This window comes from Malus sylvestris, chromosome 10 (assembly GCF_916048215.2).
Source record: "Malus sylvestris chromosome 10, drMalSylv7.2, whole genome shotgun sequence".
Taxonomy (NCBI): Eukaryota; Viridiplantae; Streptophyta; class Magnoliopsida; order Rosales; family Rosaceae; genus Malus; species Malus sylvestris.
The window spans coordinates 19,963,238-19,975,489 of record NC_062269.1 but is presented as its reverse complement, the minus strand read 5'-3'; the positions used below and the strand labels follow the sequence as shown (position 1 = coordinate 19,975,489).

Here is a 12,252-nt window from a genome sequence, read left to right as displayed (position 1 = left end):
TTTTGTGGAAAATACCCTCCGATGTGAAGGGAAAAACCACAGGACAAAGTCCAAAATACGTCCATTATTTGAATGGGATTACAAACACTAATCTCTCTAAACTTTAGAGGCTGACTAACTCAAGAGCACGCACACACTTTTGGATGAACTCACTATTTTTCTGTTACACTCACACTCTGCAGAAGAGCTTCAGGCTAAAAACATATATATATTCGTAATCAACGGCCTTCTAGAAAACTATGGAAGAGCATAGACAAAGCAATCAATATTGGGCTGCTTTACATTTACACAGTTCTTGAAACTGGAAAAACCTTTCTTTGTCCAAGGATTTTTCTTCTTAGACAGCTGCGCATTAAAGATAGGCATTTAATTTCATGAGGAGGGAATTCTAACATTGTTAATTGTGATTATTGTGGCCACTTAGTACTACAGTCTAGTGGTATTCATTATGTGAGAGGTCTTAGGTTCAATTCTCGCCAAAGGCTAATTTGAACCACATTATCAGTGTTCTAAAAATCGGCCTAGGCACTGGGCGGCGGAGCTCCGACCCGATTTAGACCAAAACGTTCAGTTAGGCGGAGAGGATATAGGTGGCTGCCTATGCGCTTGCTAGGCGCCTGAGGCGGGCTAGGCGGTAGTTTAGGTGGTTTGAATCTAGCTGCAAATTCCAAACTTGCTGCAATTTTCGCAAAGGATCTACAACTTCCAATCTCGTACGTAGCAGCAGAGACCCGGAGAATTTTATGTAGCTCGTCTCTGTGGAGAGAGAGAGAGAGAGAGAGACTGCCGGTGAAGATAATTTCATAATTTCATAATTTCTGTAGCTCATCTGTGAAGATGAGAGCAGAGAAGAGAGTGCGAAGAGAAAGTGTGAAAAGAGAGAGAGAGAGACTAACATTTCAATATGTGTTGGTGGTGCAAGTTGAGGACTAAAAGCTTGGGTGATGTGAAAGAGCATGGACGGTTTGTGATTTTAAAATTGAAAACCATGGACTTTGATGGTTTTGTGGACGGGTGATGCGAAAACCACCTTGGGTGGATGGGTAATGGACAATTTGATGGTTTAACAATGAAAACCACCCACTATGTGGGTTTTTTATATTTTTAAAAGTTTGGGATATATATTATGTGTGTATATATATCTTATATAAATTATAAATTATTTAGATAATATTTTGTTTTTTTTTCCTAGGCAAGCATTTCATATATGTACATAAAACATTCATATATGAATGTTCTTCTATAAGAAATAGCATATTAGTCAATAATTATTTACATTTTATATAGTAAATTTAATTAATTTATATAATATATCAGAAATTTACCTAAATCCACCTAGGCCGCTTAGGCGCCCGCCTAGACTCCGCCTAGCCGCCTAGGCACTAGGCGCTAGCCCACCACCCGACTAGCGCCTAACGTTTTTTAGAACCTTGCACATTATTGCTAACTCATTATGAGGCTAAACACACCATTTCCCTCTTAGTACAAATAATATTTTTTTGTTAAAAAAAAAAGTTGTGTTGCTGATTGTGGTGTTGTTTAATCAAGGTTCTAAAAAACGCTAGGCGTTAGTCGAGCGGTAGGCAAGGGCCTAACGCTTAGACAGCTAGGCGGGCTGATGCGTGAATTACTTAACACACAAATTAAACCCTCTTGTTGACAATTGTAGTATAGATGTAAGTAGGGTATCGTTCTAGGCCGGGGATTAGGAGGGATTGCTAATCTATTCTAAATTAATTTAAAAATATTAAACAAGACTCAAGGACACAAAACTAGGCTAAAAACTCTAATAACTCGAAACACACTTAAAATGACTCAAAATAATGAAAACAATTAAATTAAACACTAGGAACTGAAATGGACGGAAATTAAATTAAAAGACTAACAATAAAGAAAACTAAATAAATAATATAATTTAATAATGGATGGGTGTTTGGTTTTGATGAAAAATAAATTAAACTTAATTAAATTACAGAATTGACAAAAACATGAAATTAAGGTGAAATGATAAATGACGGACTAGCTAGAGGGTTCTTCTCCACACATGTTATACTTGCATACAAAATGATTTCCAGTTGTTCTTTTAATAAATTGTAAATTTCAATACTCCAGATTAACCGTGAACAGCACTTTTTTAATCTTCAAGTTTTCCTTAAGTTATTGAATTGGACGGGAAAACGCATACAACAATTCAAAACATTCTTCAAAAGTCCCCTACGTGAAAAGCACAATAGAGATACAATCAAAGATCATTAAACTTTGTGAAAACTATAAGCATTGACGAGGCATTCGTAACTATGAAAAGCATGATACTCTTGCCAAGAATTTACTTAACGTGATTGTGACTAGCAACCTTTACTACTTGTGAAAATAAGTTCATAACGATTAGGTGAAATTCACTTATATTCTAGCATCAAATTCATGCATGTAAATTAAGCGTGCACTCTCAACCAACATACACAAATCAGTTTTTATACGAACGGATAAGTAAATTGAATTCACAACTTATAAATCACAACTGAAGGTAATCAATTCATATTACAAATATAATCATGGTTTCGAATTAACCTCTAACCAACATAAATTTAATTACACATTATTAAAAACAGAAATAAAAGAGAAGTTTGGAAAAATTAAACCGAAAGTAAAACATAAGTTGGAAAGATTTAACCGAGAGAGAGAAGGCTTGCAGCTTCTGTCCACCTGACGTTGTCTCTGTCCTCCTCCCATCCGCGCTACTCTCTCCTCCCGTCCGCGCAAGCTTTCTGTTTTTCAAGGCTGCAAGGGCAGCTTTTTCTTCTCTGACCCTCTCTTGGCTGTCCCGTATATATTCCTCTGCCCTGCCTTCCAATCCCGTGCCTGCTGTCCTTTCCCACGCTGGTTCTCAAAACTCTCACGCTGCCCAAAAGGGCAGCTCCCTGTGCTCACCCTGTCCCTTGCGTCTCTGCGAGCTGCCCAAAGGCAGCTCCCCCTTTTTTCTTCTCTCCTTGGTGTGCTGCAAGGCAGCTTTCTTTTATTCTTTTCTTTCTGGCAGCCTTGCTGCCTTTTTCCCTTGGATCCGTAGCTGTCTCCCACTATTTATTTCTGTTTTCTTTCTTTTCTGCCTTTCAACCCCGTGAGTCTCTCACTTTCCTCCTATTTTTATTCCATTGTTATGCCTTTCTTCCTGCCACAAAACATGAATCATGATGATGTTTCAAACATCATCATGATTTATCATTATTATTATTTTTTTAATTAATTTTATTTAAAAGCTGATCTACACAGACAGTTTGACGAATTTATTACATAAAATTTCACTTGTTCTATTTTTATTTTCTTTGCATAACAAATCCTATAAACACAAAAATAACGTAAATAGCTCAAAAATAAAAGAAACTAACTAAGAAAAGACGAGTGAATTCGAAGTAAAAATATATATAAATATGATCCGATCAAATACCCCCACACTTAACTTTTGCTAGTCCTCGAGCAAAACAAAGAAAATAAGAACAAGAAGTAACAAGAAAAACATTAGCTTCCCTCTATGTGACCCTCATAGAATTTCATTCAAGAAAACAAATCATCAAGAACCATAGCTAGCATCAAGGAACTAATCCAAGTTCATCTTCCTTATTCAAATATTAGCAGTAATCTTTAAATCATCCTTGAAGTGTAGTGTGTGAGATAGCCATGCTAATGCAATTTCAAGTTTTTATTTTTAAAATCATCATATGCAAACTAGCGACCTTCTCACGGGATATGCACTGAATCACACATGTGTTTAGTTTTAATGTGTTTTGCTCAAAGAATCAAATGTGAAATTTCTACCATAAGCTTGCATAAAGATCTCATCTCCACAATCATAATTGCAAAACTTAAATCAAGAGGACTTTTATTGGATGTAATGAGGCTTAGGGATAGGGTTATTGAAACGAAAGAATAGGAAAACACAAGTTCCAAGCTACATTGCAAGCAATTCTTTTGTTTAGATTTATAAGAACTCAATCTTTCCAACGATTCTTCTGAAACCTCCAATCACACCCTTAAACTGAAACTTTAAAAACATTATTTTTTTTTTTTTCTTCGTATACAATCTTTCTTTTTCTTTCTTTTTTTTTTTTTTTTTTTTTTTTTTTAATACAAACATGAAATACCCCCACACTTATTTTTTTTGCCAAACACCTTCAAAGTACTTTACAAACATTTCTCATAAGACAATCTCACATTGCTCGCTTGGAAAGGGTAAGGAAAAATGTTTCAGGTATAAGGGTAGACATATCTGGTGATAAGAAATAAAAGGCTCAACATACACGGCTCAAATTGGCAATCTAATGATATCAATTTTCTTTGGGAAACATGGTTCTTTGGGCCATAGTGGTAAACCTAATGCCTCTATCATTTCCAAGTTCATGCAATCGATGACAAACATTTCGAAAGATCGTTACGCAAGTTCTAGAGATGTATCTCACATAAGTTCATCACACATGAAAGAATAGGAGTGTATGAAAAATGCACACACTTTCAATCGGCTCAAAAACTCACATAGGATGTATATGGTCACTAAATTCACATATGAAGCTTTAAGTCATACTTTAGTTTCACATTAACAAGGCTATGTGCATTTGGTTTTTCAAAGATGATCAAACATGTACAAAACTAACAAGAGAATTAGGAATTTCACAAAACACATGTTAACTAAGTTCTTGATGATCATGGTTCAAATTTGATCCAATTATATCATTGGGTCGGGAAACTAACAAAAATCTAATTCAAAACAATAAGGGAAACAAGACAATATTTTTAGATTTTTAAATTTTCCGATTTTTTATTTTTTTTTTTTTTATTTAAATTTTTTTTTTTTTTTTTTTTTTTTTTTTAAAAGAAAACAAAACTAATTAAGAACACAAAAAACAGCAACACAGAAACAAATGAAATTCTGGAGATTTCTACCCCCACACTTAAACTGGACATTGTCCCCAATGTCAGAAAACACTATAATGCAAATAAAAAAATAAAATAAAATAAATAAATAATAAGAAACAAAATAACGCAATTGGACTGAAAACTTCCCTAATTTGCAGTAAAATCAAGCGATGACCCCCAAGCTAAAATTCTGCAATCAACTTCAAGGGTGGAAATAACCAAAAGTTCCTGCAAAGAAAAGGAAAAATTCAGTTAAGTACGCAAGAAAATTAATTAAAAAAAAATTGCAAACGAAAAATTGAAAATTACGATAAAAGATAATGAATAAAACTAATAAATAATCATTGGTCGTGCTTGTTGACTTTCCACAGCTTTCCTCTTGAACAGGGTGACACTTAGCTTTTCACTTGCAAGTGATGATTTTATGATATTGTACGGCGAAGCTTTGCTCTTTGGTTATGTTGCAGTTCCTTATTTGTTCTCCAAGCAGATGTGGCAGCTTCTCTAGTTCCTCAGTTCGGACTCCTTCCGCTGGGATGATTGTGCAAGCTGCATTCTTCTCTGCTTGTTTCTTCTGCACAACGGGCAGGCACGAGGGAAAGGTGTTGGTCCTTATTTCTTTCTTCAATCTTTCCAAGTGCCCACCTCTTGCTTTCTTTCTCCTTGTCCCTAGCTGAATTGTCTCCACATGCTTCGAGGTCTCATTTTCACCTCCCTTACTTGTCCCCCAAGTAGATGTGGTAGACAAAACGGAAGCATAAGATGAAGAAGATGAGTACTCGAGAGCAAGGCTAGGTAAGCAATCAGGAAAGGGTTCCAGGCAGTTGGCTCCAGATTGGAAGATTGATACCAAATGCTGGCTGATTGCTCTCTTTCTCCTTGTCGGAAAACAAAGACAAGGAGAAGGACATGGAGAAAGCATGATATGAGATACTCTTGCTTTCAACCTTTATGATATGAAATACTTTTGCTTTGAATGGGTTGTTCGCTGGAGTATCCCAAGGAATGAGGAACACAGAGTGACTCGAGAGGATTCTTTGGGAATGCATTTTCGGAGATGAAGAGGTGTTGAGAGGGTGTGCTGAGAGAGTGTGCTTTTGCTGTGGAAGGCGAAGGTAGAAACTTATAGGACTTGTCTTCACAACCGGAACTGTTCTCTCACTCATTGTCGGCAGCCGGTGGATGGGTGAAGAATACAAATTACGCGCTTTCTGACAAAGCTGCCCGTAATTTCCGCAAAGCTGATTCCTCATTGATATCTGTAATCGGCGCTTCGAGCTCTGAGCATCGTCGATTGTAGAGGTAGCATGTGACACGTGCGGATAAATCTGGAAAAGAAGATTTTCCCGTGGGTTGAAGCCCAGCTTTTGAGAAAGCTAGCGTGTCTTTGACTGTTGAATTTCCCTCTTCGATTTCTGAATTGGTGCTTCGACAAATTGCCCGAGATTTCCGCAAAGCAATTTGCGTGTGACAAGTGACGACACGTCTGGACAAATTGATCTTTTGAAATCCGGGGTTCGGCTCGTGGTTTCTGAGCAAGCCCAGCCTTTAAGAAATGAAACGCCTCTTTTGAGAAAAGAATCCGGCTTTTGAGAAAGGAAACTCCTCTTTTGAGAAAAGAATCAGACGTTTGAGAACGGAGCCCCGACTCTTCGATTTGCGAGAGGACGCTTCTCTGAGGAGCGCCTCTTTGATTTCTTCCTTTTTATAGAGACGTTAAGCTTGTTCCACAACACACTTGAGTACCCTCCTGTAAACACTCCCTTCTTGCACTTGTTTAATCTTGATCATTCCGACTCTCTTCTTTCTTTACCACCTCTGAAAAATGTCTGGCCCTTCTGATCGTCGTTTTGACTTGAACATTGGTGAAGAGGCAGCTCCGCCTTCACCAGACAACATATGGCGGCCATCCTTCATATCCCCTACCGGTCCCCTTACCGTGGGGGATTCGATGATGAAAAATGACATGACCGCTGCGGTGGTGGCCCGAAACCTTGTCACTCCCAGAGATAACAGACTGCTCGCAAGGCGGTCTGATGAATTGGCGGTCAAGGAGTCTCTGGCTCTCAGTGTGCAGTGTGCGGGTTCCGTATCCAACATGGCCCAACGCCTATATGCCCGAACCCGTCACGTTGAATCCTTGGTGGCTGAAATACAGAGTCTCAAGCAAGAGATTAAAGGGCTCAAGCATGAGAATAAGGAATTGCACAAGCTCGCACACAGCTATGCCACCAGCATGAAGAGGAAGATTGACCAGATGCAGGACACCGATGGTCAAATTTTACTTGATCATCGGAGGTTTGTGGGTTTGTTCCAACCGCATCTGCCTTCGTCTTCTGGGGCGGCACCGCGTAGTGAAGCTCCAACTGATCAACCTCTGCCGCCTCCTCCTTCTGTGGCCCCGCCGACTGCTGAAGCCCCGCCTACTACTGAAGCACCACCCGACCAATGAATACTATTAGTTTACATCATTGTAAAATATTTGTACTTTTTTTTTTTTTTTTTGAATTTTTTTTTTTTTGAATTTTTTTTTTTTTTTTTTATCATTAATTTTAAATTTTATCCTTTTTTTTTTTTTTTTATGTAAATTAATGTAAAGAGACTTTGGTTAATCTTCCCCCACACTTAAACTAAATAACACAAACTCACAGAAATCAACCAAATAACACAACTAACTAAACAAAACAAAATGAAAGCAGTAAAGATAAGGGTGGAAGAATGCAAAGCTGATTGGGTTAGTGATTCCAAAGTCTCCCTTCGTTGAATGCTTGGGTTGCCTCCCAAGAAGCGCTTGATTTAACGTCTTTAGCCGGACGCATCTTTCCTTTAAATTTCTCTCGGCTCCATTTGAACCTAAAATCAAAGAAAGAAAAATAAATCAAATATCAAAAGTAAAATACACAAACACCAATATAAACATAAACAAAAACAAAAATAAAAGGATTAGCAAAGTTACTAATCCCCGGCAACGGCGCCAAAATTTGATGCGTGAATTACTTAACACACAAATTAAACCCTCTTGTTGACAATTGTAGTATAGATGTAAGTAGGGTATCGTTCTAGGCCGGGGATTAGGAGGGATTGCTAATCTATTCTAAATTAATTTAAAAATATTAAACAAGACTCAAGGACACAAAACTAGGCTAAAAACTCTAATAACTCGAAACACACTTAAAATGACTCAAAATAATGAAAACAATTAAATTAAACACTAGGAACTGAAATGGACGGAAATTAAATTAAAAGACTAACAATAAAGAAAACTAAATAAATAATATAATTTAATAATGGATGGGTGTTTGGTTTTGATGAAAAATAAATTAAACTTAATTAAATTACAGAATTGACAAAAACATGAAGTTAAGGTGAAATGATAAATGACGGACTAGCTAGAGGGTTCTTCTCCACACATGTTATACTTGCATACAAAATGATTTCCAGTTGTTCTTTTAATAAATTGTAAATTTCAATACTCCAGATTAACCGTGAACAGCACTTTTTTAATCTTCAAGTTTTCCTTAAGTTATTGAATTGGACGGGAAAACGCATACAACAATTCAAAACATTCTTCAAAAGTCCCCTACGTGAAAAGCACAATAGAGATACAATCAAAGATCATTAAACTTTGTGAAAACTATAAGCATTGACGAGGCATTCGTAACTATGAAAAGCATGATACTCTTGCCAAGAATTTACTTAACGTGATTGTGACTAGCAACCTTTACTACTTGTGAAAATAAGTTCATAACGATTAGGTGAAATTCACTTATATTCTAGCATCAAATTCATGCATGTAAATTAAGCGTGCACTCTCAACCAACATACACAAATCAGTTTTTATACGAACGGATAAGTAAATTGAATTCACAACTTATAAATCACAACTGAAGGTAATCAATTCATATTACAAATATAATCATGGTTTCGAATTAACCTCTAACCAACATAAATTTAATTACACATTATTAAAAACAGAAATAAAAGAGAAGTTTGGAAAAATTAAACCGAAAGTAAAACATAAGTTGGAAAGATTTAACCGAGAGAGAGAAGGCTTGCAGCTTCTGTCCACCTGACGTTGTCTCTGTCCTCCTCCCATCCGCGCTACTCTCTCCTCCCGTCCGCGCAAGCTTTCTGTTTTTCAAGGCTGCAAGGGCAGCTTTTTCTTCTCTGACCCTCTCTTGGCTGTCCCGTATATATTCCTCTGCCCTGCCTTCCAATCCCGTGCCTGCTGTCCTTTCCCACGCTGGTTCTCAAAACTCTCACGCTGCCCAAAAGGGCAGCTCCCTGTGCTCACCCTGTCCCTTGCGTCTCTGCGAGCTGCCCAAAGGCAGCTCCCCCTTTTTTCTTCTCTCCTTGGTGTGCTGCAAGGCAGCTTTCTTTTATTCTTTTCTTTCTGGCAGCCTTGCTGCCTTTTTCCCTTGGATCCGTAGCTGTCTCCCACTATTTATTTCTGTTTTCTTTCTTTTCTGCCTTTCAACCCCGTGAGTCTCTCACTTTCCTCCTATTTTTATTCCATTGTTATGCCTTTCTTCCTGCCACAAAACATGAATCATGATGATGTTTCAAACATCATCATGATTTATCATTATTATTATTTTTTTAATTAATTTTATTTAAAAGCTGATCTACACAGACAGTTTGACGAATTTATTACATAAAATTTCACTTGTTCTATTTTTATTTTCTTTGCATAACAAATCCTATAAACACAAAAATAACGTAAATAGCTCAAAAATAAAAGAAACTAACTAAGAAAAGACGAGTGAATTCGAAGTAAAAATATATATAAATATGATCCGATCACGGGCCCTAAGCAAATTTATGTAAATTTATTGTATATCTTGTAAATAAGTGTCTATTTACACTTAAAAAAACTATACTTGTAAAAAATGTCGTACCCAGTGCACAAGGCTCCCGCTTTACGCAGGGTCTGGGAGAGGTGAATGTCGGCTAGCCTTACCCCCATTTATGGAGAGGCTGCTCCCAAGTCTCGAACCCGAGACCTACCGCTCATGGGCGAAGGCACTTGCCATCGCACCAAGTGCGACCTCTAATAAAAAAAAAAAAAAAAAAAAAAAAACCATACTTGTATGGATAATAAAAAAATAAAAATAAAATGCAAAAATAGAAGTAGAAGAATACACAAAGTACATTCATCCAACAAGTTCAATATTTAAAAAACAGTAAGCATATAATCATAATGAGGTGTATTCTTGGATGATAGACTAAATTCTTCTTGTTCATGATCCTTGCATTGAATTGGACAAAGCCTAAATTATTTAACCTTGTTGTATCTAGTTTATTTTTTTTCTTTGTATGTATCCCCTCAAAAGTGCTCCAATTCATTTCACAATTGGATGAACTTGTAGTCAATCCATCCTTTGCAAATTAGGTACACCATTTCCATAAATATACCACCATGAAACTCAAAAAAGAAAAAAGCATACAATTAATAAAAAAATAAAATAACATAAAATAAAAAAACACCTAGGACGGCATAGGCGCCACGTAGGAGCCACCTAGGACGCCTAGGTGCCACCTAGCCTGCCTAGGACCACCTAGCTCCAGACCGATTTTTTGAAACGATTTGCACTAAGTCGCGGTAGGCCTTCACTGCCTAGCGCCTAGGCTGAATTTTAGAACATTGTATTTAATTGTGATTTTGTCATTGTTTTGTGTTGTTAATTTTGGGTAGGAGAAGGAGGGCAATGCCAATGAATCGAATTGGTATGAAATGGAAGAAGCAGAGGCAGATGCACAAGTGAGAAGAGCTGCTGGTGGAAATGGGGAAGGTGAGGCAACAGAGAAGCAAGGTCTGGAGGAGAATCGTGATGGTTTGAAGGTTCTGCCTTTTGAGTTTGTTGCATTGGAGGCATGCCTTGAGGCTGCTTGCAGTGTCTTAGAGAATGAAGTAAGTGAATACCGTATTCCGGATTGGATTGCCTCATTTAATAATTCATTCCATTATGTGTAACTTGTTTTCCTTGTTTATGCAAATTTGAGAACAGGCAAAAACATTGGAGCAAAAAGCTCATCCAGCTTTAGATAAGCTCACTTCAAAGATTAGTACTCTCAATTTGGAACACGTCCGCCAAATCAAGAGTCGCTTGGTTGCAATTACCGGCCGTGTTCAGAAGGTTAGCATAGCATTTGATAATCCATACCCCCTTTCCTTTCATGGCAAAGATTAAATGGAGGTCTTCCTTCATGGCAAAGTTACATTTCTGATGACATGATTAACCAATGGATAAACTAGATGGCTTTCTCAGTGCTAAATTTGTCATGTATTACCTCTAGGTGAGGGATGAACTAGAACACTTGCTTGATGATGATGAAGATATGGCTGAAATGTATCTAACTGACAAGTTGGTTCAGCAACATCTTGAAAATTCGTCCACTTCGTCCTTGGGTGAGAGAGATGACATGGATCCTGAAGCTCCAGGATCAAATATGGATGACAGGCAAGGAAACTTAAAATCTCATTCTTATTTTTATTAATAGCCATGTCAGTTCTTCAGTCGTAACTTTCCTGTTGTACTGTATCAGGGGTCCTACTGAAATCTCAATGGAAGCCGGTGGGGACCACTTGAATTTTGAAGGTGATCCTCAAAACACTGATGACCCCCGGCATCAATTTCTTAGAAGGGACAGCCAGGGGACCGCTACTAGCTCCACGCATAGTGCTATAGGAAAGGAACTCGATGTAGAAGAGCTTGAAATGCTTTTGGAGGCATATTTTGTGCAAATTGATGGTACACTGAACAAGCTATCCACGGTATGCAAGTACATTTTACCTCTCAATTTTGTTCGGTGCAAATATTTTTAAGTGAACATAATTTAAAATGGAGAGCGGTTCTATAACTTCTATTGCTCTAGAAGGAAGTGGGATGTCACAAAAACTTATATACGAGGAAACTATTATAAAGTTATGTTGCTTTGTTTAAAACATGTAACCGGATCTTTTTATAAAGTCTTCATTCAGTTCTTGGAAAAAAACATGTTGCTTTCATTGCCAATTTCCATTACTACTCTCCAAAATCCTAGACCAAAATTTCCTTTTCCCGACATCCTATCCTTCTTTCATATCATAACTACATAGTATAAAATTTATGCATTCATCTTTATATGTGGAATTTGCTCCTCTTATCATCAATGAATTTCTGCATTCTTGTTTAGATGTGTAACATTACTGTTTTTATTTCATGTATATTTATTGTATATCGAACTCCGCCTATGTAAGTTTATCTTACATGGCCGGTCCCAAGCCCGGGTAAAAGAGGAAGGGGAGGGCGTCAGGTAGTCGACAGCCGGCACTCCACAGTTACGTCGAATCCTTATGAAAATGAT

General features: G+C 37.3%; 1 protein-coding gene across 1 annotated transcript in view; it reads left to right on the top strand.

The window, feature by feature from the left end:
* Window positions 1-12,252, top strand: part of LOC126587848 (magnesium transporter MRS2-3-like) — a 29,476-nt gene that overhangs the window by 5,269 nt on the left and 11,955 nt on the right. Inside the window, exons 2-5 of the mRNA XM_050252934.1 lie at window positions 10,601-10,816; window positions 10,914-11,042; window positions 11,203-11,366; window positions 11,452-11,680. Coding sequence (XP_050108891.1) covers window positions 10,601-10,816; window positions 10,914-11,042; window positions 11,203-11,366; window positions 11,452-11,680 — 738 coding nt within the window. The remainder of the gene's footprint in view (window positions 1-10,600; window positions 10,817-10,913; window positions 11,043-11,202; window positions 11,367-11,451; window positions 11,681-12,252) is intronic.